The following is a 25,849-nucleotide window of genomic DNA, read 5'->3' on the forward strand; positions in this document are numbered from 1 at the left end:
CGATTCCAAGCCAGCCCAGGCAGGAAAGTCTGTGTGACTCTTATCTCAATTAACCACCAGAAAACCAGAAGTGGTTCTGTGGCTCAAATGGTAGAGCACTAGCCTTCAGCTACAGAGCTGAGGGACAGTGCCCAGGCCCAGAGTTCAAGCCCCACGGCTAAAAAAAAAAAAAAAAGTAACGAGTGAGAATCTAGCATCCAGAGCCTTATAATGACGGGTGAAAACTAAAATGGCTCTTTGCCTTTTAACTACTGGTTATACTTGGAACAAAATGTGCCAGGAGGGAAGGGTCGGGCAGTAAGGAGATGTGCCATGCTAGCAGCTCTTTTACCAAGATCTTACCAGCTTTATTTTAGAAGAAAGGTTTTCTGGCAATTTTGTCTTCAGTTGACTTGTTTCCTTGAATGTTGGAGGAAATCCACTCAGAAAGGCCAAGTCTTGCATCAGCACTAACCCAGGGACTTCTTTATCTGTTGTCTAAAGGGAGAAACACATCAACTTATTTCCACACTATAAAGCCAGTGAAAATTTACAGTTGAAAAACTTACTGGTGAAAACTTAGGCTGGTGATAACTTAGAGCCTAGAAATGATAAAAGATCTATGGCATCACACAAACTTCAAAGTCAGAAGAGTACCGTTACTTAACTCAACTCAGAGAAAAATGTACTCAAAGAGCCAAATATGGTGGCACACAGCACTCTGGAGGCGGAGGCAGGAAGATCAGCCCCAGCTACACAAGGCTGTCTCAAAAATAATAATTCTCACAGAAAAATGACTTTCTCATTTTGTATATTCATACTAGCCTAATACAAACTACAATTAGAATTCAAAATGATGACATACCAAGTAACCCCTCCAAACTGTCTGTCTGCTGTTTCCTTTAAACAGTTCAGCATGGGCATCTTCAACTACAATAAAGAATATAATAAACATTTTATTTACATTTGAGGGAGGCTGAGTTTGTCAATTTTTAAAAAAATTTTTTGTCGGTCGTGGGTCTTGAACTCTGGGCCTGGGCACTGTCCCTCAGCTCTTCAGCTCAAGGCTAGCCCTTTATCTCTTGAGGCACAGCGCCACTTTGGGTTTTCTGAGTAGTTTATTAGAGATTAAGAGTCTCACAGGCTTTCCTGCCTGGGCTGTTTTTTGTGGGGTTTTTGGTTTGTTTTTTTTTTGCTGGTCATGGGGCCTGAACTCAGGGCCTGGGCAATGCCCCTGAGCTCTTCAGTTTAAGGCTGGCACTCTACCACTTGAGCCACAGAGCCACTTCCGGCTTTTTCTGCTTATGTGGTACTGAGGAAATCGATCCAGAGCCTCATGCATGCAAGGCAAGCAAGCACTCTACGACTGAGCCACCTTCTCAGTCCCCCCAAGCTGGCTTTGAACCGTGATCCTCAGATCTCAGCTTCCTGAGTAGCTAGGATTACAGGCGGGAACCACTGGTGCCCATCTGACTTTGTCAATTTTAACGAACCAATAAAATTCCTACTAATTACAAAAAAAAATTATCTGCCAGTATAAGTGTGGTGTGGTTCAACAAAACTCATTGCTCTGTACCTATAAACAGATTTTTAAAATGTCCTAAAAGGTACAGTTATGAATTGCCATTTATATATTAGTACATAGTTCTTTTATTTCAAAATTAATTTCTTGGGAGTTCTTTCTGTATCTGTTCAAATAAAATATTGCCCATCTTTCCAAAGGGGAAAAAACCCACAACAACATCATCAAAAAAAAAAAAAAAAAAAAGAAGCATCAAAGCAGTAGAATATTGCTGATCCACTCATGTCAGGAAACAATCGTATTTTAATACTTAAGTACACTATCCCACAGAACACTGTGCAAACCAATAATATACAGTCTCATAAAATGGTAGTTGGCCAAGCGCTCATGGCTCACACCTATAATCCTAGCCGCTCAGGAGGCTGAGATCTAGGGAATCACGGTTCAAAGCCAGCCCCAGCAAGGAAGTCCATAAGACTCTTCAATAACCGCCAGAAAACTGGAAGAAGAGCTGTGGCTCAAGTGGTAAGAGTGCGCGCGCGCACACGCGCACGCGCACGCGCACACACACACACACACACACTCTCTCTCTCTCTCTCTCTCTCTCTCTCTCTCTCTCTCTCTCTCTCTCTCTCTCTCTCTCTTCAAGGAGGGGACTTAGCACATCCAGCAAAGGAGGAACAATGCAAATCAGCATAGAGTTAAGCCTTGATAGCTACTTTACCAAGGAGCAGAATGTGGAATGGTTTATAGGAAGAATCAAATTCTGCTTCAATCTCAAAGAAATGGCAGGATGACAGAAATCCCAGATGCAAGGGCAAAAATGGATCAAGTTGAGAAGGAAAAGTGACTAGAGCAAAACCTTTGGGAAAGCAGACCAAGGGAGCCCCTGAACACCGGGGAGCAGCATTATGTAATTGGCTGGGAGCCCATAGAGCTGTGTCCCCATAAGTAGCAATTTTCTCATGTTTAAAATTCATCTGGGGCTGGGAATGTGGCTTAGTGGTCAAGTGCTTGCCTGGCAGGCATGAAGCCCTGAGTTCAATTCCTCAGTACCACATACACAGAAAAAGCCGGAAGTGGCGCTGTGGCTTAAGTGGTAGAGTGCTAGTCTTGCACAAAAGAAGCTCAGGGACAGTGCCCAGGCCCTGAGTTCAAGTCCCAGGACTGACAAGAAAGAGAGAGAGAGAGAGAGAGAGAGAGAGAGAGAGAGAGAGAGCGGAGAGAGCGGAGAGAGCGGAGAGCGGAGAGCGAGAGAGTAGCGAGAGAGAGCGAGCGAGCAAGCAAGCAAGCAAATTCATCTGGTGGTGAAGACAGCAGGCTGGCCAGGTGGGGAGGACTCAGCCCAACTTGGACAGAAGTATGAGGAGAGGAGCATAGAGAAGTCTGAAGAGGACAGTGATTGGGTAAATGGCTGCTGACACCTAGGATGGAGGAAAACAGGAGAGAGAGGTGAGGGAGGCTCTGATTCTGATTTCCAAGACAAGCAAAGAAGGCAGATTCTGCAAACTGTAGCCTGGGTAAGTATATGGCCACGATGGACAAGTCTTAAGTGTACTATCAAGATATAAAAGGTGAAAGAATGCAGTTGTAATAGTCAATGCAGCTGGGCACCGGTGGCTCACACCTGTAATCCTAGCTACTCAGAAGGCTGAGATCTGAGGATTGCAGTTCAAAGCCAGCCTGGGCAGGAGCATCCATGAGACTCTTATCTCCTATAAACCTCCAGAAAACTGGAAATAGAGCTGTGGCTCAAGCAGAGCACTCACTTTGAGCTCAAGAGCTGAGGGACAGTGCCCAGACCCAGAGTTTAATCCCCATGACCGACAAAAACAAAACAAACAAAACAAAACAAAAATAGTCAATGCATGTCCAATGAAACTAGGAAAACTGAAAGGAAAACTGGAATGAGAGGAATGGGGGTGAATGATGAAATAGGTGACACTGATCGAGATGCAGTGCATTTACAAACTGTCATATTGAGTAGTAACCGCTTTCTACACCTACGTAGATATACATATATATGTATATGTCAATATACATATGTATACACTGGGGGCTGTGTGTATAGCTTACCAGGGAAGCACTGAGTTGGAACACCAGCACACAGAATGTGAGTGAGCTAAAGAAAGGAAGGCTCTGAAATATGCCATCTGCCTTTAAAAGAGGCACTGGGTATTAGGAATATGTGTTCATGTCAAAGGCATGAATCAAGTGGCTACTAGGGCTTACACAGTTGTCCCATCCCCATCTCCTGTTACTTCTCTAAGCTCATCTCCTTATCTTCATCAAACCTGCCAGACACATTCCTGCCTCAGGGCCTTTATACCAGCCATTCTACTTCTCCAGATCACGCTGCAGATATTTGTGCGGCTGGACCCCTCACTTGGTCCACATTTTCAACTCAAAATTCACCTTGGGGAGGCCTGCCCCTATGACTCAATTTGGAGTTTCCACCTGTTCTCCCTGACTGCCATTCTTCTGCTTCCCCTGCTCAGTGCTCACTACAGAGTTATCTTTTGTAGACTGTTTATCTCACTTATCTGTGTTCATTTACCTATTTTTCCTTTGTAAACACCATGGGCGGGGGAGGGGAAGCCTCTCATCCATGTGCTCACTGGGGAAAGTCTTGTGTGGACGGTAGGCACTGAATGAACTACTGTTGGATGAACAGGCAGAGGCAGGTCTGCTTTCCTGGCGCATATTCAACCACATGGAATAGAATGCTCACTTCCAGTTCACACATTTTTTAGTTCTGCAGTGCAAAAAACTGAATTGAACCTAACTTGTTCAGCTAGGCAAGCACTCTAACACTGAGCCACAGCTGCAGCCTAGGAGACCCATTTTAAAAGTAGTCTGAGAAAAGCAATCTAAGATCAAGAGATAAAAGGAAGAGACCTAGAATGAAAAGAAATAACGTGCAAGAAGCATCATTTCTCTATGACCACAAAGGGTACACCTTTAATCTGTGTAAGAAAGCTATATGAAGCCAAGCATAGTCGTGCACACCTAAAATCCCATACTCAGGCAGCTAAGGAGAACAAATGAGGCTACCTCAAGGTAGATAGTAAGCCCTGTCTCTCACACGTTACAGATGGTGACCTCACAGTTCCCTCCCTCAAGAGGGAGTCTCTGGGTCTCTTTCATAAGGGCCCTAAGCCCTTTCACGAGAGCTCACCCTTCAAGTCCTAATCACCGCCCAAAGCCATTACATTGAGGGTTAGGATTTCCACACTCAAGTCCTTAGGGCAAGACAAACATTCAGACCATAACACCTGTTTAACCAGAAGTTTCAGAAGGGGAAGTTTCAGTGTTTCGGGTGTCCGTCACAACTTCAGAAAACAACCTGGTTGAAGAGTCCCACAGTAGAAAAATAGCCTGGAGAGTAACTGACAGCCACGTGAGTTCCACACTGACAGTCCTCACCCCATACTTAGCACAAACAAATGGGTATAAAGTGAAAGATATGTATCTTTTCCTGAAGTTAGGCATGACATACAAGGACAGTACAATGACACTCTAGGTTTCTCTTTGTGCATTTTCAGTTTCTCAGACATTTCTGTAACACTAACTTCCACTCCATGGAGAATTTTGTTATCCACATGTCAGTGATAACATGACAAGAATATCCACAAAACGATCTTACCCTCCTTGGTACTGTCGAAGACAACCACCGAAAGGTTAGTGGAAGGGTTTTTTGGTTTTGCAACATTGAATATATCACTGGCAGAGTGAAAAGAAGGATAAAGAGATGGCAGGTCCTTGAGGGTGCAGTTGGGTGGCAGGGGTGGGTCGAGGACAAGCATCGGCACCTTAATGCAGTGCGTCAGCAGACATTCCAACGGCTTCTCACTGCAAAACAAAACCAACAGGCCCACACGTTCATCCCTGAGACCTAATCAACAGTGACAACCCTGTCGCCACTACAACAAAAACACATCAGATGTTTTGCAGAATTTTTTTCTTTAGTCTATGTTAAAAAAAGAAAAAAAGATAGTTTAATAAAGTATGAAATTTTATCTCAAAGATATAAAAATGTAGCCAGTTAGCAAAGTATAGTATTAGTTAGCAAAGTATAATATTAACGAACATCAAATTCTATAGAATTTTCAAGCTGTAAGTACTGAAATTACAGGAAATCTGCTGTACCTGAACCATGGCTGGCCTCGCTACCTTTAGTAAGAAAGAACTCTTGGGAAAAGCAATTTGGAAATATATAGGCATGTCATATGTAACACTCATGTGTCCATATATAGTGAAAAGTATGAAGCAGGAAGATAATATATTAACATAAAAATAAAAGATACAAGCAGGGGGCTGGTGGCTCACACCTGTAATCCTAGCTACTCAGGAGGCTGAGATCTAAGGATCGCGGTTCAAAGCCAGCCCGGGCAGGAAAATCCGTGAGACTCTTATCTCCAATAAATCACTAGAAAACCAAAAGTGGCACTGTGGCTCAAGCAGTAGAGAGCTTGAGCTGAAGAGCTGAGGGACAGTGCCCTGGCCCAGAGTTCAAGACCCACGATGGACCAAAAAAAAAAAGTAAAAGATACAAATTGTACAGATTATAAAATATAGCTATTAAAATATGTATGAAAAGAATACAAAAATGCTAATTGTGGAATGGAGGTCATAGAAAGACATAAGTTTATCCCCAACCTTCCTGCAATGTTGCACAATTTTATTTAAATAATTAAAAAGTGATTTTTTTTAACAGTATTAAGCTGGGTGTAAGGGTGCAGGCCTGTAATACAGAAGGCTGACGCAGGAGGATTACAAACTCCAGGACAGTGTAGGTTACATGGCAAGACACTGTCACTATAAAAAAAAATAAAAATAAATAAATAAAAGCACAAGTCAGGTGCCAGTGGCTCATACCTATAATCCTAGCTACTCAGGAGGCTGAGATCTAAGGATTAAGGTTCAAAGCCAGCCCAAGCAGGAAATCTGTGAGACTCTTATCTCCAATTAACTACCCAAAACTGCCAGAAGTGGAGCTGTGGTTCAGTGACAGAGTGCTAGCCTTGAGCAAAAAAAGCTCAAGGACAGCGCACAGGCCCCAAGTTCAAGCCCCAGGACCCACAAAAAAACAAACAAAAAAGTATGAAATATATGTATTCAGCAAAAACAAATGATAATCTTTAAATTTCACTTTGTACCTGAATGTTTCTCGTTGAGAAGGAATTGAGAGGCTTACCTCTTCTTCGTTGGCTCTGTTACATTCTTCCCAAGGATTTCTCTAATGAAAAGGAAATACAGTTTGTTGAAGAGGGAATTTATGAAGTTAAATGTCCTGCTTATTCCACTGGAACATGTTGGAAACATTATGTGCTTACATGTTTTAAGTGCAAATAAATTATGCTCCAATGAAATATTATAAACAAAACTGTACCTCCCACTGGAACCAAGACAGTTCTCTTAAAATATCAACTACTAAACACAAAACATTTTCAAGCATAGGGAAGATCTTTAATTCCCTAACAGAGAAAATCTGCCACAGCCTGAGTCAACCATCTGGACCTGCCACTGGGGTGCATTTGTAGCATTTATAAAGTGAATGGAGAAAGAGCATTAGTGGGGAGTGAATTGAGATCAAAGTACATTATATGTGAGTATGGAAAATCACAGTAACTTTCCTTTGTACAATTAATATGTGCTTTAAAAAAGAAGTGAATGAGGATGCTCCCAGTAAATACTCTTGAGGAGAGGAGAGCCAGCCAGTATCCCAGCTTTGAAGTTTCTCCAGAAGTTGCTGTTGCTTTCACAAACAAGTTCAACAACTAAATCACACCTTCAATTAAGTGTCAAAGCTTCTCATTCCATACTCCATGATTTGAAGAAAAAAGTTAAGAGGAAACATTCTTTCAAGTATATCATGTGCACTGCTCACCCACACATGCACGCGCACACACACATACACACACCAATCCTAGGCTTGAACTCAGAACCTGGGTACTATCACTGTGATTATTTGCTCAAGGTTAGAGCTCTACCACTTGAGCGTCAGTGCCATTTTTCACTTTTTCTGAGTAGTTTTTTAGAGATAAGAGTCTCAACAGATTTTTCTGCTCAAGATGGCTTCGAACTATGATGCTCAGATCTCAGCCTCCTGAGTAGCTAGGATTACAGGCACGAGCTATCAGTACCCAGCCTCAAGTGTATCTATTAAATGGAAACAATGCTAGGACCTATTTTATTTTTCAATAGAACCTCTTAGCTATTTTGTATAAATATTTATTTCATGAAGATACAAAATCTGAGACTCAGATGAGAAAGCAGTAAGCCCAGGACGCCCACAGTCGCCACTTTAGACCCCTTAGGAACCAGTCACTAAACAAAGTGAGGCCAGCATGTGGCAGAAGAGACTGGGCCTCATTAGTCACCAGAGGTCAGGTGGATGACTGCCTGAATCTAACGCTGTGAATGTGAATGGAAGATCTCTGGACAGCACTGTGCAAATAACCTTACCTTCTTGAATGTGTGTTCATCTGGAATAAGAGGCAATATACATGCGTTTGTTTCTTCTGAGAATTAGTTTTACCTCATTGCTTTCTGCTCCTCCTCCATCTGCTCTCTGACCTGTTGCAGCTCCTTCAGGAGTTCCATATCCGTGCCATTCACCCAGGTGTAGACCACGTCAATCGGCATGGGCAGACAGAGCCTAGGGCAGACCCACAAGTCGTCCCCCAGCTTAAATATTTTATTTTCTAGTATATTAGATTACAGTAGAGCTTAAACTTACACATTACAAACAATAACCAATAAAAAGGTTATCCTAATAGGGCATATATCACAGAATTGTATTGGGGGGAGGGGGCATACTAGTATTCACTATATTCTCCTTCAGTGGCATCATGCTTCAAATTTCATGAACTTTTCATCATTTGATCTTCCAAAAACAATGCTAAAGGAGGTTGATGTCGGTTTGTTCTAAGGATTATTTGGGGGTTAAGGATTTGGCTCAGTGTGGTACACGTCCAGTATATGGAAGGTCCTGCATCCAATCCCCATTACTTCAAAAAGGTAAGCTACTGGGGAAGAGAGTTGGTTTTGGAACCTCAGACTGGATAAATGGCTACAGCTGGCATTCAAGTTTAGCCAAACACAGAGATTACAGGTGAAAGAACAAATACAAATGTTCCTAAATAGCACTGGTGAAAACCTGCCCTCAAAGCCCCCGACCGCCCAAACCAGCTCCTCCTCAGCTGCCTCATCCTGCTCTGCTTTTACTTCATTGCACAGCCCTAGTCACTTTCCCTAACACATTAACTATCTGGTTGTCTATACTGATAACTACGCTAGTTCCTCTCGTGGATGTAAGTTCCCAGAAGGCTTTGTTTCCTAAAACATCCAAGCACATGACAGAGTACCTAGCTCAGAGGTGCCCAGTATGTATTTGTGAATGAGCTTCTGGAGACATAGCTAAGATATAAGTACAGACCCACTCTGGAACCCTCTCTATTTACGCCTAATGATCTTATCCTGAAAATAAGGAAGTAGAGGAAGCCTTTTAATTCTTGAGCCTACTGTTTTGGTTCAGGTCTTATCCCCAGATTTATCAAAACCTCCACTAATCTTTTATCTTTCCGGGCCTATTCCAATCTACACGAATGTGACCTGATACTGAACTTTATAAGATAGATTTGGGTGTTGACAATTCTTTAGAAGGGTCTTCCCAAGTTTGGCACTTCCCAAGCAACAGTACAGCTTTGTTTTGTTTTCCAGTCAAGCACTAAAGCTTGGCTTCCTATTATCCTCACATCTCAGGCATAGGATTAGGCCCAACCATATTACTCCCTGAAGGGGTATTTCATAGGAAAATGAATACAGCTTGGTGGATAAATCTTTCAAGTTACAAAAGGAAAAAAAAATTGGTAAAATGTCCACCATGTTTTACTTAAAAGAAGTAAGCCAAGTTAAAGAAGGAAAGTTTTGAGTTCATGGTCTGCCTGAACTATAGATGGAGAGATTGTCTCAAAAAAATTAGAAAATGGAAAGGCTTAGAAAAAATTATATTAAGTCAAGTAAGCCAGGCCCAAAGAAACATAGGTCCCATGGTTTCCCTTATTTGCAATATCTAGTATATGTCTGAGTCAAGCAGAAAAGGTCAGATAAGGTGATGTTAGGGAAATGAACCCTAAGATATGTATTCAAATGTTTTTTTTTCTTTCATGCGATTGTTTCTAACACATTTATAAGATTATTTCTTTGTTGCTTTGTATGTACCTCCCCCACGGTATAACCCCTGCTTTCACTGTATTTGATGTCGGTATAATTTGTGGAGGGGAAGGGGAAAAACAAATCGTTTAAATAGGGATGCAGGTGGACCCATTGCAACAATGAGATGTACAAGTTGTTATGTTGAAAATGAACTTTACAACTTTGGTGCGGGGGGGGGGGGGTGATGGGGGGGCCGCGAGGAGGATTGGGGGGGAGCGGGATGGGGGAATGGGAAGGGATGGGAAGGGGAAACAAAGGAGGAGGCTACAATGCTTGATAATAAATGTACTCATTATCTTGCCCATGTAATTGTAACCCCTCTGTACAGTATTTTCACAAAAAAAAAAAATTAGAAAGTATGATGAGGCCGGGCACTGGTGGCTCACGCCTGTAATCCTAGCTACTCAGGAGGCTGAGATCTGAGGATCTCGGTTCAAAGCCAGCCCGGGCAGGAAAGTCCATGGAAATTCTTATCTCTAATAAGCTACCAGAAAACCGGAAGTGGTGCTGTGGCTCAAGTCATAGAGTGGTAGTCTTGAGCTGAAGAGCTCAGGGATAGCGCTCAGGCCCAGAGTTCAAGCACCATGACCGACAAAAAAAAAAAAACAAAAAGAAGAAGTATGATGATTTCCTCCCCAAAGAGAATATAAAATGTGAAATTAGAAACAGAAAAAAAATATTTATTATTAAGAACAGGGCCCGGGGGGGCTGGGAAGGTGGCTCAGTGGTAGAGTGCTTGCCTTGCATGCATGAGGCCCTTGGTTTGATTCCTCAGCATCACATAAGCAGAAAAAGCCGAAGTGGCACCGTGACTCAAGTGGTAGAGCTCTAGCCTTGAGCTGAAGAGCTGAGGGACAGCGCCCAGGCCCAGAGTTCAGGCCCCACGACCACCAAAAAAAAAAAAAAAAAATAGAGCCAAACTTGAAAGGCAGGATCACCCTGTACAAAAAAACTCCAGTCTAGTCGAAAAAAGGAGAAATTCCAAAGATAAAGGCTTGAAGTAAATTGGTGCATTAAACACTGGGTTACTGGAATTTGGTAAATAACAGTGAAACTCAGAAAGAGCCAGAAAACTTGGATGGTGGTTTGAGTTTGGGTGTGAGAAGAAGTTTGGAATGTTCTAGTCAATATCAATTAAATTGGGAACTGAAAAAAGGGAAGTTGGATAAGAACTTTGCCTTGTGACTTATTGCCTTGGTTATTGGAATAACTGGAATTATAATCACCATTCTGTAATCACTAACTGCTAGCTCTGCTTCTGTAAATTGCTTCCTTGCCAAAGGTGAAACTACCACGGGCCACCTGTGGGTGGTCCCCTTGCTTGTTTTTTTTTTCCCTCTATAAGCCCAACCCGTTTTGAACTTGGTTGCTGTGCTTCACTGACTTGGTATAGTGAAGGGCAGTCACCGTGGCTAATAAAGATTCTTAGCCTGACTGACTGTTGGTGACTCCTTTCACCGATCCTGGGTTCAATTCCCACTGGCCCTGGGAAGTCAGGATACTTCAAAAGCAAGTTTGATGTGGAACTTACATTTTAGTAGAGTGAAGAGATGAAATAAACCAAAAAAGAAAAAAATCAGAATGTGAGGTTAGACATTATGTACAAAATGGGGACAGCTGAGAGGATATCTATGTGGGGAGGGTCATTTTAAAATCGATAAACCAGAGATGACCTTACAGAGAAAGCAGTATTGTGGGCTGGCCTGTAGCTTAGAGATATGGAGTGCTTTTCCTGATTGTAGAAGGCCCCAGGCCTGTAGAGCAAGGTTGTGAATAAAGTCTGGAAGTAAGCCAGTTGGGTAGTGGAGGAGAAAGGATTAGAGGAAGATAGTATCACATGCAAACACCCTGAGGCTTGTGGATACCTGGCTCACCCTAGAGGCTACAGATCAGTGGTCTAAGTGAACAAATGAAAGAGCCAATTGGAGATGAAGGCCAAAGAGTAACAGAGGACCCAGGATTCCTCAGGAAAATGAGGAGTAGGGCCAGCCGAAAAACAGTCAGAGCTCTTCAGAGCCTGTCTCTTGTGCTCTGGATACTTAAGCAGTTTACTCAATACACAGTCCTTAAGAACTTGCAGGATCTTGTGTCTTTGAACATACTTTTACTCCTGTCTGGATTGTCCTTTCTTTCAGTTCTACCTCATTTCTCAACTGCCCCAGGGAGAATTTATTTTTTTTATTTATTTTTGGGGGGGTTCCGGTTGTGGGGCCTGAACTCTGGGCCTGGGTACTGTCCCTCAGCTCTTCAGCTCAAGACTAGCACTCTACCACTTGAGCCACGGGGCCACTTCCGGCTTTTTTCTTTTTGCTTATGTGGCGCTGAGGAATCGAACCCAGGGCCTCATGCACTCAAGGCAAGCGCTCCACCACTGAGCCACCTTCCCAGCCCAGAATTTATTGCTTAATACACAGCTTCTATACCATGACAGACTAATTCAATGCACCTGTATCTCTTAAGTCTCAGGTAGAAAAGGTATCATGCACTGTGCCCTGCTTCATTACTTGCTTCCCTCCAGATTCAGGCTCTTTCTACTGCAACAGTCTTCAAAGGCAGAATCCCCTCACCCCTGAACTAAAATAAGACAGACCAGACAGACAGACAGACAGACAGACACACACACACACACACACACACACACACACACAGAGGCTCTCTACCTAGGCATTTTCTGTTTCTATTTATATCACTAGTTCTCAAACATTAGCAAGTATCAAAAATTACCTTCAGGACTCCTAAAACTTAGTGCTGGTCTCCATGACCAGAGTTTCTAATTGAATGGGCCTGGGGTGGGACCTTGCAATTCTCTTTTATAAGCAGTTCCTGGAAACTCCATTAGTAAGATCACTAGTTTTAAAATAGACAAGTTATACTTACTTGGTTTCTATGTGAGCTACACTTCACTCCCAACTCCCCACTGTTCTCCCTCCACCCCCAACTATAATGTCAGTGAGTTCTACATAGGATAAATGAATTCTTCCTCCTCACCATTAGGTGCCTAAGGTACAGAATAGTGTGTCTAGTATGTAAGTGGGGTTTAAAACCTAAAGGTTAGATTAAACCATCAATTCCTTCAACACATACAACAATGCTGCCCCAAAATAAAATCTGATGCATCGTGCCCAGAAGGAAATAACTGATGATCTTTTTACTCCCAGTCTCCCAGGAATGACATATACAAAAGGCTGGGCTGGGAATGTGGCTTAGCGGTAGAGTGCTTGCCTAGCATGCATGAAGCCCTGGGTTCAATCCCTCAGTACCACATACACAGAAAAAGCCAGAAGTGGCGCTCTGGCTCAAGTGGTAGAGTGCTAGCCTTGAGCAAAAGAAGTTCAGGGACAGTGCCTAGACCCTGATTTCAAGTCCCAGGACTGGCAAAAAAAAAAGGAGGAGGAGGAGGAGGAAGAGGAAGAGGAGGAGGAGGGGGAGGAGGAGGAGGAGGAGGGGGAGGAGGGGGAGGGGGAGGGGGAGGAAGGTTAAAGGCAATGTGAACCAGTGCACATATGTGCACTCTCTTCTCTGTGGTATCTCCAGTTGGCTGTGTCATAGCAACCTGGGTCCATGGGAGAAAGGAGATATCCTTTGTGTCACAGAACTGGTGGTTGAATGAGATCCTGCCACTCAAACCTCAGGGAAGAAGATGCCTTGGGAATCAGGATTTTTATCCCCAAATGTGTTGAACTGCAAGGTCTCTTCAGGTGGGTATACTGTATTCTTCACCATCTAAAACTTTGATGGTAATACACATATGCAAAACAGGAGCGCTTTCATGACTCATCATGTAAGTCTACAGAACAGATATTCTTCAAAATAGCTTTCTTCTCACCGATTCTGAAAGGACTTTCCAGCAATATTGTCTCTATAGGAATCAAACAAAACATGGTACTGATCCCGGCTCCATTCCAGAACCACCTAGAATAAAAAAGAAAAAGAAACAATACTTTCTTTGCATCAAAAACTAAGAGTTGAATGACCTTTCCTTCCCTCCCAGTTTCCTTAATAATCACTACAGAAACAGATATGTGAATGGGGTTTTAACAAGTGAACTCACAGGGGGTGAAAAGAGACAGTGGCAGCCAGACGGAAGAACATATTTGGGGCTGAGAAACTGAGAAGCAGCAAGGGCAGAGTGTCTGAGGACAACGGAGAGGCTGGCTTTGTCCAGAGCACAGGGTGCTGTGTGGAGAGAAAGGGGGCCAGGCATGCCTGTTATGCTGGGGAGGCAGAGGCACAGGGGGGGGGAGGACATTGGGGCTGCCACATGACCCATCTAAAGTTGGGGAGAGACTTTCACATCATATCAGACACGAGCTGAGTCAGAAGGGATGGGCGGGATATGGGGACAATGCCCTCATTAGCATGAGGTTCCATCTGATGACCTTGTTCACTGTTTCAGAAGATGGAAAGCTTTAGATGGAGGCGCCAGGCTGTTTGCATCCCTCATCCATAAGCCTTCCCACACACGGCGACCCATCTTCTTCGCTCCCCTTACCACAGCGGACTGCAAATGTCTAGTCTCAGTCATGTTCACAAGACCCTGCTCCTGCTTTCCTAGCAAAAGGATTTTGTCCACAGGCACAGTCCTACATTTGGAGACTTCTAGAAAACCTCTCCTTCACTCAACAACCCTTCCAACTGGTCTAGCTACCCCCAAATTCTTTGTTCCTTTCCAGGTCACCTCCTGACTCTACCACCCTTCAACCCATTCTGGCACCACTTCTGAACTTAGCGCTCCTGTGTCCTTGCTTGGCCTTGTGACACGCGGGATCTAAGCTACACTCAGCTCTTGGCGGCTGCACAGTTCCTTTCTGCTGGAAGCAAGTCCTTGGCTTTCTCATCTGTCTGTAGCTCCTTTCCATCTCCTTTGCAGGTGATCTTCTTCTTGATTGTTCAGAATACTCTTTCATTCTGTTTCTTCTCCCAGAATGCCCTGCATCCTGCTAAGGGCTTCTTCCAGCTTCCTGTTCCTCCACCCTTCGAATGCAGCCCTAGTGTGACCTGGAACCATGCAAGCTTCAGTCTTTGGACAGCGTTCCACAAAGGAAAGAAAGGGAAGACTTGCTCTCCTTTGCAGAGACTGTACAACTACACTTTTCTACTTCTGCTTTCATGACCACAGCTGGCCACCAAGGGTTGTGTGCCCTTGCTCACTTTTCACAGGCTGCCTTTAAGACCAGCCCTCTGTGTACCGTTAGTCTCCTTCACTGAGGTGTTTCACAAGCACCAATTAAGAGTTCTCTCTTTCCATGTCATTATTTTAAAACACTTATTACTGGGGCATAATGGCACATGCTGGTAATCTCAGCACTTAGAAAGCTGAGGAAGTAGGATTGCGAATTTGAGGCCAGACTGGACTATAAAGTGAGATCCTGACGTTTTCTTTTTAATCTTTAAGCTTGGGGACTGGGAAGGTAGCTCAGTGGTAGACTGCCTGCCTCGCATGCATGAGGCTCTGGGTTCGATTCCTCAGCACCACATAAACAGAAAAGGCTGGAAGTGGTGCTATGGCTCAAGTGGTAGAGCGCTAGCCTTGAGCTGAAGAGCTGAGGAACAGTGCCCAGGCCCAGAGTTCAGGCCTCACAACCGACAAAAAATTTTTTATCCTTGGCATGACAAAGTAACAGGACTCAAGAAACAAAGGACAGCCACCCATTTTGTCATAGCATTGCTAAATGACTCTTTGTTCTTAACCATATGTATGGTAGATACATGCACGCAACTGAGGGAAACCAGAAGGAGGAACAGAGTAAGTGGGAACAGCCTACACTTAGCAAAAGGAAAGAAATGTAAACATCACCTGATGTGGAAACAATAACTTGTATTGTCAAAACTCATAGAATTCACAGAAAGAAATGTAAACATCACCTGATGTGGAAACAATAACTTGTATTGTCAAAGCTCATAGAATTCACAATCTGTATAGACCATAATAATGACAATTTGCCTTATGAAGGTTACAATGTGTTTGTGACTTTAACTAAGTATCACTATTCCACAATACTATGAAATATGTGAAATTTATGTCATCACCTAATCTCAATTAACGAAAAAAGTGAGAGAAGGGATGGGTTAGGAGAGATGGGTGACAATGTTGTAGGACACTTTGTATTCATATACTGTTTTGTAGAATGGGAACTTCTTTGTACAACTACTTAAAGATAATAATAATAAAAAAAATTTATCCTTGGGAGGCTATAGCAGGAGGATGGGAAATTTGAGAGCAGCCTAGGCTATAGAATAAGACCTTTGGAAGTGGCACTGTGGCTCAAGCGGTAGAGCACTCGCCTTGAGCTGAAGTGCCCAGGGACAGCGCCCAGGCCCAGAGTTCAAGCCCCGCAACCAACCCAAAAAAAAAATATATATATATATACATATATATATAGAGAGAGAATAAGACCTTGTCTCTAAAACAGAAAGGAAAAAAGAAAATGTATTGGAGGTCTAAATTCTAAATGTGCTTCTTGTAGGGTTTGCAAAGAGGAATAAGCTAAGTTCCCTGTCTTACAGAACTACATTCCATTTTATTCCCCAGCATCATTAATATATATTTAACAAACAAAAAATAGTTATTTATGATGCATAACATGATGCTTTGACTTATGTAAATGCTGTGAAACGATTCAATCTAATTAATGACTCACACAGAATAAGTGGGAAGAATACTGAGTATCTACTTTCATCAGTTTTCAAATATAGGACAAATTTCTATTAGCTCGTCACAACTGATCTTCAGAATTCAGTCATCCTAACTGAAAACCTACACCTTGAAGCTACAGACACTAAGAAAGGGCATACCCCTCTTCGAGGAGATACCAGGAGGGACTTCCTGGAATAAGCAACACTTGTAGAGTTTTACAGGATAAACAGGAGCCTACCAGCAGACAGCTGGCAAGCAGCTGGCAGTCAGTGAGCAGAGGATATGCTGGAGGGATGTGTTGACAGACTGGGTTGAGGAGGAAGGGCAGGAAGAGAACAAATAGTGTCTGCCAGACTTCCCATACTTCTAGTACTAGTAAAGGAAAAGACAGGATGGCCATTTACTGGCATGGAGGGATCAGGTGCACAGGAATGAGCCTGCAGGATCCTAGGATCCCATTTTTGTCATGGGAAAATTGAGGTTGTAAATGCATACCACTGGCTGCTCCAACAGGATGGCTAATGCCTGAATGGAATCATATATAGCACAAAACTCACATCTACAAAATGCCAGATGCTTTGCTAAATTTCTGTGTACTTTTTTTTTTTTTTTTTTTTTGACAGTCACGGGCTTGACTCTGAGCCTGAGTGCTGTCCCTCAGCTCTTCAGCTCAAGGCTAGTACTTAACCACTTGAGCCACAGCACCACTTCCCGTTTTCTGGTTAATTGGAGATAAAAATCTCAAGGGACATTCCTGCCCGGGCTGGCTTTGAACCATGATCCTCAGATCTCAGCCTCCTGAGTAGCCAGGATTACAAGCTTGAGCCACCGATGCCTGGCTTGTCTGTGTACTTTCCAAAGAACAACTGCATCAATGTACTGCATAGCAAAAGAGGTCATTTTCCACTGATATCTGTGCAGCTTGCAAAAGGAAATCCAGTATGTCCATTATCTTTGTTTCAAAAAAAGACAATCACCTCGGTAGAGAAAATTACTCTTGGCTAGTGGGTGGCCCAGAAGAAGGCACAAAGGCACCTGAGAAGAAACACTTCCCAAATGGCCACGATATGCTCGTATGCTTTATGTTCTCTCAATGTGCCTTCCCTCATCAGATAAATTATCTCACCATCTCTGACGTGCTTTGGTGTATTTGAAAGAAAAACAATCCACGTTCTTCAGCTCAATCCAAACGCTCCCTTCTGAGGACCTTTATCTCCACTGCTCCCGTGGAATTCAGCCACCCACAGCAGGGTACCTCTGCGTGCCTTTACTGTTAGGTTTTGTTGCGCGGTACCTCTCTCCTAGGCTAGCATTTTCTTAGGCTGGCCAACTGGCATATAATTCTATTTGTCATCCAGGGCAGTTCATTTATACTGGATTTGGAACTTGAAATAGCTCCAGTTCTCCTGCTGAAGTGCTGTGTACCCACATTTGTGTAGGCACAAAACTTCAGGTTTCAGTTTCCTCAGTACTACAAAGTGGGTTTAAGATCTATTTCATTAGATGACTGTGTTCATTAGATTACACAGTAATTCTCACATGGAATAGAAGAAAGGAAGCTGACCACTGTCATCCCAGCTACTCAGGAGACAGGGGTAAATTGGAAGCCCTTCTAGGCAAAGTTGCTAAGATTATGTTTCAAAATATTAATTAGGGTATGTCTCAAGAGCTCTTCACAGACTGGGAAGGTGGCTCAGTGGTACAGTGCTTGCCTTGCATGCATGAGGCCCTGGGTTCCATTCCTCAGCACCACATAAGCAGAAAAACCTGGAATGGCACTGTGGCTCAAGTGGTAGAGTGCTAACCTTGAGCTGACGAGCTGAGGGACAGCGTCCAAGCCCAGAGTTCAGGCCCTATGACCGACCAAAAAACAAAAACAAAACAGCTTTTTTCTCACATGTATGAAAAACCCTGAGTTCAATCCCCAGTAATACCAGGAAAAATAAATGGGTGCATATGTATGTGCTAGACATATTAGAAGTCTTGTACTTACAGTATATCTTCCAGAGCCCTCTTTATTATAATGGCAAGACATATAAAACATATCAAAACAATGTCCATGAAAGGTTTCTTTTTTTTTTTTTTTGCCGGCCATGGGGCCTGAACTCTGGGTCTGGGTGCTGTCCTCAGCTCTTCAGCTCAAGGCTAGCACTCTAACACTGGAGCCACAGTACCACTTCTGGCTTTTTCTGTTTATGTGGTGCTGAGGAATCGAACCCAGGGCCTCATGCTTGCAAGGCATGCACTCTACCGCTGAGCTACCTTCCCAGCCCCTCCATGAAAGGTTTCTAAGGAGAAAAATGGAAAATGGATATGACCCCCCCAAGTCCCCTACCTACCACTGAGACCTCTTCCTCCACACAATGACCATTAGACCACTTTCCTTGGAGCATTTATTATTATTATTATTTTTTTTTTGCCAGTCCTGGGGCTTGAACTCTGTGCCTGGGCACTGTCCCTGAGCTCTTCAGCTCAAGGCTAGCTCTCTACCACTTGAGCCACAGCACCACTTCCGGCTTTTTCTGTGTATATACTGAGGAATCGAACCCAGGGCTTCATGTATGCAAGGCAAGCACTCTACCACTGAACCACCTTCCCAGCCCACAACAAAGCATTATTAATAAAGAACTGTAACTATCCTCTGAAGGCACTTTGTTCTACTAGCTAAACATGTTCCTCACAGTAATAATCTGGGCATCCAAGGTCAATTGTTGGTCAGTCTTTATAAAATGGCGGACAGAATCAGCCTCCTGGCCCACTGAACTCCAGAAGCAAGGTTTCAGTGGTGAGGCAGGTACTGAGGGACTCATGTCTGTAATCCTAGCTACTCAGGAGGCTGAGATCTGAGGATCGCAGTTCAAAGCGTGAGACTCTTAACTCCAATTAACAACCAGAAAACCGGAAGGGGTGCTACAGCTCAAAGTAGTAGAGCACTAGCCTTGAGCACCCAGGCCCAGAATTCAAGCCCGAAAACCAGCCACAAAAACAAAAAAAACACATTTAACATGCTACAGTATATCTGTTCAAATATTTACCTAACCTTTTATACAATGTATACCTTTACCAAAACATCACATGGTACCCTATAAGAGCATACAAATTTTAGGCATCAACTAAAAACAAATTATCTGTGTATGTCCCCATGAGCACCTCAAAGCTAGGGACTTGCAGGTCCCTTTCTTCTTTGTGTTTCCAGAATCTTGCACGGTACCCTAAAATCAATAAATATTCTCAGGGTGGCTCCAGTGATAGCAAGACTTATCCATTTGAGAAGGCAAACATCTTCATACAGCTCACAAGTTAATCTTCTCCCTTAGGCTGGGAAGGTGGCTCAGTGGTAGAGCACTTGCCTTGCATGCCTGAGGCTCTGGGTTCGATTCCTCAGCACCACATAAGCAAAAAGAGAAAAGCCGGAAGTGGCACTGTGGCTCAAGTGGTAGAGTGCTAGCCTTGAGCTGAAGAGCTGAGGGACAGCGCCCAGTCCCAGAGTTTAGGCCCCACGACCGGACCCCCCCCCCCAAAAAAAAAAACAGGGTCTGGGAAGGTGACTCAGTGGTAGAGTGCTTGCCTAGCATGCATGAAGCCCTGGGTTCAATTCCTCAGTACCACATACACAGAAAAGGTAGGAAGTGGTACTGTGGCTCAAGTGGTAGAGTGCTAGCCTTGAGCACAGAGAGGCTCAGGGACAGTGTCCAGGTCCTGAGTTCAAGCCCCAGGACTGGCACAAAAACAAACAAAACTGGGCACCGGTGGCTCACACCTGTAATCCTAGCTACTCAGAGGCTAAGATGTGAGGATCACGGTTCAAAGCTAGCCCAGGCAGGAAAGTCTGTGAAACTTTTATCTCCAATAAACCACCAGAAAACCGGAATGGTGCTGTGTGGCTCAAGTGGTAGAGCACTTGCCTTGAGCTAAAGAGCTGAGGGACAGCGCCCAGGCCCAGAGTTCAAGTCACATGACAGACAAAAAAAAAAATCATGTTCTAGCCAGATACTGGTGTCTAACGCTTATAGTTCTAGCTACCCAGGAGGCTGAGATGTGATGTGAGATGATGTTCAAAGCCAGCCCAGGCAGGAAAGTCCACAAGACTCTTATTTTCAATTATCCAGCAGAAAGCCAGAAGTGCAGCTGTGTCTCAAAGTAGTAGAGTGCTAGCTAGCTTTGAGCACTAAAGCTCAGTACCCAGGCTTTGAGTTCAAATCTCAGCACCGACAGATAGACAAACAGATACACAGACACAGACACAGACACAGACACAGACACACACACACACACACACACACACACACACACACACACACACACACACACACACACACAGGCAGATGAAAAGTATGAAACCTTTTACAATACCTTTATACATGTAATAAAAAGAAAATACACAAAGTAAGGAAAATAATTCCCTGCAATCATACCTAACAGAGAGAGAGAGAAAGAGGGGGGGGAAGGAACGGGGGAGGGAGGGCAAAGAGCACACAACTACCAAAGACACTTTCAAAAATACATTTCAGCTTGGAGCCAGTGGCTCACGCCTGTAATCCTAGCTACTCAGGCTGAGATCTGAGGATCGCAGTTCAAAGCCAGCCCAGGCAGGAATGTCTGTGAGACTCTCATCTCCAATAAACCACCAGAAAACCGGAAGTGGTGCTGTGGCTCAAGTGGTAGAGCCTTGGGCTGAAGAGCTCAGGGACAGAGTCCAGGCCCAGAGTTCAAGCCCCACAACTGACAAAAAATAAAAATATATATATAAATATTTCAACCTACTTTCAGACATATATGGTTTATATAGGCTTGCCTGTCCTGTTGCTGTCTTTGACATCACAGGCTTCTATAGGAGAGATATATAACATCCTGGAAATGGTGATAAGTATAACATCGTACTGTCTATATGGCAACCACTAGCTACTTGTGGTTATTTAAATGAAAGCATATCAAACAGGAACTAATGCCCGTTAGTCACACTAGTCATGCTTCAAGTTCTCAATTTCCATGTAGAGTAGCTAGCTACCACACAGGACAGTGAAGAGTTAAAGAAAAATCCTCACTAGTGTACAAAGTTCTATGGGACAGTGCTACAGCTGGTGAACCCTAATTATCAAATGACACAACTGTCACTGGGTGACAAATCAAATGCCCTGGACCCAAGGCCCAGTTCTATAGTCCTGAAAGTCATGAAATTCTTTAAGTTTCAACTGAAACACTTAAGTAAGACTATCCTACCTAATTCTATAAGGTAGCCAGGCTGATACCCAGTTTTTCTGATGATTACAAAGTACTGTAAGAAGGTAAAAGGTATTAAAATTATGAAATAACATAATGGAAGACAAATTATTACAGTGTCATGTGAAAGAAAATAGGGGTACAACATGAGCAAAGAGAAACTGCCACACAATGAAGACAAATACTATAGAATATATGAAATATACACAACAGGCCAATCCATGGAGAGAGAAAGCAGTTGTGGGAGGGATAAAGTAGAATTATTTCTTAGTTGTTATAGTTTGTTAAGGGTGATGAAACATTTTTGGAATACTAGTGGTAATTTTTGTGTAACATTGTAATATAACTAGTACTATTGAGTTATACATTTTAAAAAATGGCTAAAAAATGCCAAGTACCAGTGGCTCACACCTGTAATACTCAGGAGGCTGACATCTGAGGAATGTGGTTCAAAGCTAGCAAAGGGAAAGAAACTTGTGAGACTCCTATCTTCAAAAAACTACACAAAAAAGCCAGAAGTGGTGCTCTGACTCAAGTGGTAGAACACTAGCCTTGAGCACAGAGAGGCTCAGGGACAAAGACCAGGCCCCGAGTTCAAGCCCCAGGACCAGCAACAAAAAAATAATAACAGGTAAAAGCTTTGTGTATGTATCTCTTACCAGTTAAAAGCAAAGTAAATCACTAAACATTCCCATCTCAAAAGAGTCAAGGAGGAGATGTGATGGTACATTATCTACAATCTCAGCTCTCCAGAGGCTGAGGCATGAGGATCTGAATTCAAGGTTAGTCAGGCTTACAAGAGTTCTAGGCCAGATTAGGTGATATAGCAACACTAGAAAGAAGGAAGGGAGGAAGGGAGGGAGGGAAAAAGGAAGAAAGGAAGGAAGGAAGGAGGGAGGAAGAAAGGAAGGAAGATAAGACGGAAGGAAGGAAGGAAGGGAAGGAGGAAGGGAGGGAGGGAGGGAGGGAAAAAGTCAGCTGCTGATGACTCATTAGCTAATCAGGAGCCTGAGATCCAAGAATTATAGTCTGAAGCCAGCCCAGGAAGATAAACCCAAAAGACTCTTATCTCCAATTAACCAGCAAAAAGCTAGAAGTGTCACAGGTGGTAGACAGGTAGTGTACCAGCCCTATATAGAAAAGAGTATAAGGTCCTGAATTCAAGCAAGCCCAGTACTGGCAAAAAAAAAAAAAAAAAAAAAACAAAAAAAAAAAAACAAATTAATTAATCAAATAAGAAAAGAAAAAGATATATCTACAAAAAAATGTTATTATCATACTAAATTATAAAAAATTACATGCTTTTCCCCAAGACTGCAATCATTACCTGCAGGAAATCTTCCACTTTGGGCTGGGAAGGTGGCTCAGTGGTAGAGTGCTTGCCTTGCATGCATGAGGCCCTGGGTTCGATTCCTCAGCACCACATAAGCAAAAAGAAAAAAGCCGGAAGCGGCATTGTAGCTCAAGTGGTAGAGCGCTAGCCTTGAGGTGAAGAGCTGAGGGACAGTGCCCAGGCCCAGAATTCAGGTCCCACGACCGGACCCCCCCCCCAAAAAAAAGAAAGAAAGAAATCTTCCACTTAATTTCTCCTATTCAATCTCCTAACCAATACATTAGCAAAAGGAAATAAATAATAAGCAGAATAAACCTATCTAGAAAATTCCAAAGGGGGGAAAAATCTCCTACAACTAATGAACAATTGTAATAAGATTGTTAGATATTAAAGCATACAGAAGTTAATTTTTAACATGTAAGCAAGAAACAATTAAAATCGGAAGGGCAAGAGGGATGGCTCAGTGGTTTGAGTGCCTGCATAGCAAGTGCGAGACCTTGAATTCACATCCTAATAGAGCTAAAAAATAAAAAATAATAAAAACGATTAGGTTAGCATGTCTATCCACTGACACTCCCCCCCAAAAATGTTACTGATATAATCCTAACAAAACATGTACAAAAATCCAAATAAGCCAGGCACTGGTGGCTCACGCCTGTAATCCTAGCTACTCAGGAGGCTGAGATCTGAAGATCATGGTTCAAAGCCAGCCTGGGCAGGAAAGTCCAAGAGACTCTTATCTCTAATAAACCACTAGAAAACCGGAAGTGGCACTGTGGCTTAAGTGATAGAGCGCTAGCCTTGAGCTGAAGAGCGCAGGGACAGCGCCCAAGCCCAGAGTTCAAGCCCCACAACCAACCCCCCCCAAAAAAATACGAATAAAGAAATCTACAGAACGCTGAGGATACCAAGCAAAGCCCTAAATGAAATTACAATAGACAAAAGACAGCAAACGCCCACTACAACTCCAGCAAGTCATTTTGTAAATATACATAAGGTGACTCTGATGGAAGGCAGAAATGCTGAAGACATATGACTAGCCAATCATATGCTACAAAGCAAGGTCAGAAGACTGACACTACTCAACTTCACCATTTACTGAAAACTCAGTGGAGGAGGATGTGGTGACTCATGGCTGTAACCCCAACACCTGGTAGCTCAGAAAGATAATGACTTTAAGATCAGTCTGGGACACTTATCTAGTACCAGGGAGACCTTGTCTCAAACAAATGAAAAAACAAAACTACAACACAACACCACCACAATGACCAAAGCAACACAGAAGTAGTAAAGAAGAGATAAATATATCAACTGAATATAGTATCGGACCTAGAAAGAATCCACAGAATACAATCTCATTTTTGACAAGATGACAAGGTAAAAAAATGATACAATTTCCAATGAGAGACTCTTATCTTCAATTAATCAGCCAAAAGTCAGAAGTGGAGATGTGGCTCAAATGGCAGAGCACTAGCCTTGAGTAAAAAAACCTTTCAGGACCAGGCTCTGAGTTCAAATCCCAGGACCAGCACACATACACTAAAAAAACCAACTGAATGAATGCTAATATTACTTAATTAACACGTACCAATATTAGTTCATCAAGTATAACAAATGTGCCACACTAATGTAAAATGTTTATGATAAAGGAAACTATGCTGGGGGAGAGAAGGTAAAAGAAAATTCTCTGTACTTTCAAACTGCTCCAAGATACTAAAACTACCAAAATTGCATACATATGCATAAACTAAATTCACACACTTTTTTCAAGTTCAGTGGTAAACAACCCCCATATTTATATAGCAGGAAAAACAATCCTTTTGTGCTCTACTTACTTCACTGGCAGACTTGTAGGAGCTGAAAATGGTGTGAATAAAGACACCAGTAATGGCCCTGCTCCCACAGAGCTTACTTAAGACAAGAATGTGTAGGTATCCATGACAATTTAACACTGATGCTAAAAGCACTCAACTGACAAAAAAAATCAGAGAACTCCAAGGAGGAATGATCGAGGGGAAGGGCTGCTCCCAGACCAGGAAAGCCACAGGTGAAAAAGAGGGTGTTAACTTAGCGGAGTCCTACACGGCATGGAAATGCATCCCAACACAGCCCAGGGCAGTGCACAGCCAACAACTGTCCAGGTGAGAATGGGCTTAATGTAAAGAATATTGGCTGCATCCCAGCCCCCGTCTAGGTCTGACAGGTAGGTTTCTGCTGATCTTTCCAGCTTCTACCTCTGCTAGGAGAGAACAGGTCTAGACTGGTCCGGATGATGAGGGGGTGGAGCAGAGCTAACCAAGTCCAATCCTGCGGATCAACTCCTACCTGACTTACCGTGCCCCAAAGAACAAACCAGTACTGGCCATTTTAAGCCAGGAACTGGTAAACATCTCCCAGAAAAGGCAGAAACAGTGAAGATCTTAAGACTTAACACACTGTTAATGTTTCTGTCCCATTCTTCAATTCTACCACTGTGCAAAACATAAAAACAGCTACAGATAACATATAAATGAATGGACAGTGCTGTGTTCCAGCAAAATTCAGTAGACGGACACTGATAAGTGAATTTCCTAGGAAACAATTCTTATGTTGTAATTGATCAAAATCATGTATAATTTACCACTTCCACTTTAAGACAAGCAAGTTTTAATCTGCTACCAAATTAAAGGTGCTGGTGGTTCATGCCTAGAATCCTAGAATCTAAGAAGCTGAAATCTGAGACTCAAAGTCAGCCCAGGCAAGAAAGTCTGTACAACTCTTATCTGCAATTAACTACAAAAAATCCAGAAGTGGAACTGTGGCTCAAGTGGTTCAACAAGCCCAAGGACTGGCGCGCACACACACACGCGCGCGCACACACACACACACACACACACACACACACACACACACACACACACACAAACATATAATACATGGTAGTTATATGATACAGCTG

General features: G+C 43.1%; 1 protein-coding gene across 1 annotated transcript in view; it reads right to left on the reverse strand.

The window, feature by feature from the left end:
* Gnptab (N-acetylglucosamine-1-phosphate transferase subunits alpha and beta) overlaps positions 1-25,849 on the reverse strand; it is a 77,808-nt gene that overhangs the window by 43,053 nt on the left and 8,906 nt on the right. Inside the window, exons 2-7 of the mRNA XM_069991345.1 lie at positions 13,548-13,633; positions 8,043-8,162; positions 6,699-6,740; positions 5,148-5,353; positions 845-909; positions 343-477 (exon numbers count right to left, since the gene is read on the reverse strand). Of these exons, the coding sequence (XP_069847446.1) occupies positions 343-477; positions 845-909; positions 5,148-5,353; positions 6,699-6,740; positions 8,043-8,162; positions 13,548-13,633 (654 nt within the window). The remainder of the gene's footprint in view (positions 1-342; positions 478-844; positions 910-5,147; positions 5,354-6,698; positions 6,741-8,042; positions 8,163-13,547; positions 13,634-25,849) is intronic.

The sequence above is a fragment of the Dipodomys merriami genome, unplaced genomic scaffold (assembly GCF_024711535.1).
Source record: "Dipodomys merriami isolate MVZ:Mamm:240054 unplaced genomic scaffold, mDipMer1.0.p SCAF_10, whole genome shotgun sequence".
In the NCBI taxonomy this organism is placed as follows: domain Eukaryota; kingdom Metazoa; phylum Chordata; class Mammalia; order Rodentia; family Heteromyidae; genus Dipodomys; species Dipodomys merriami.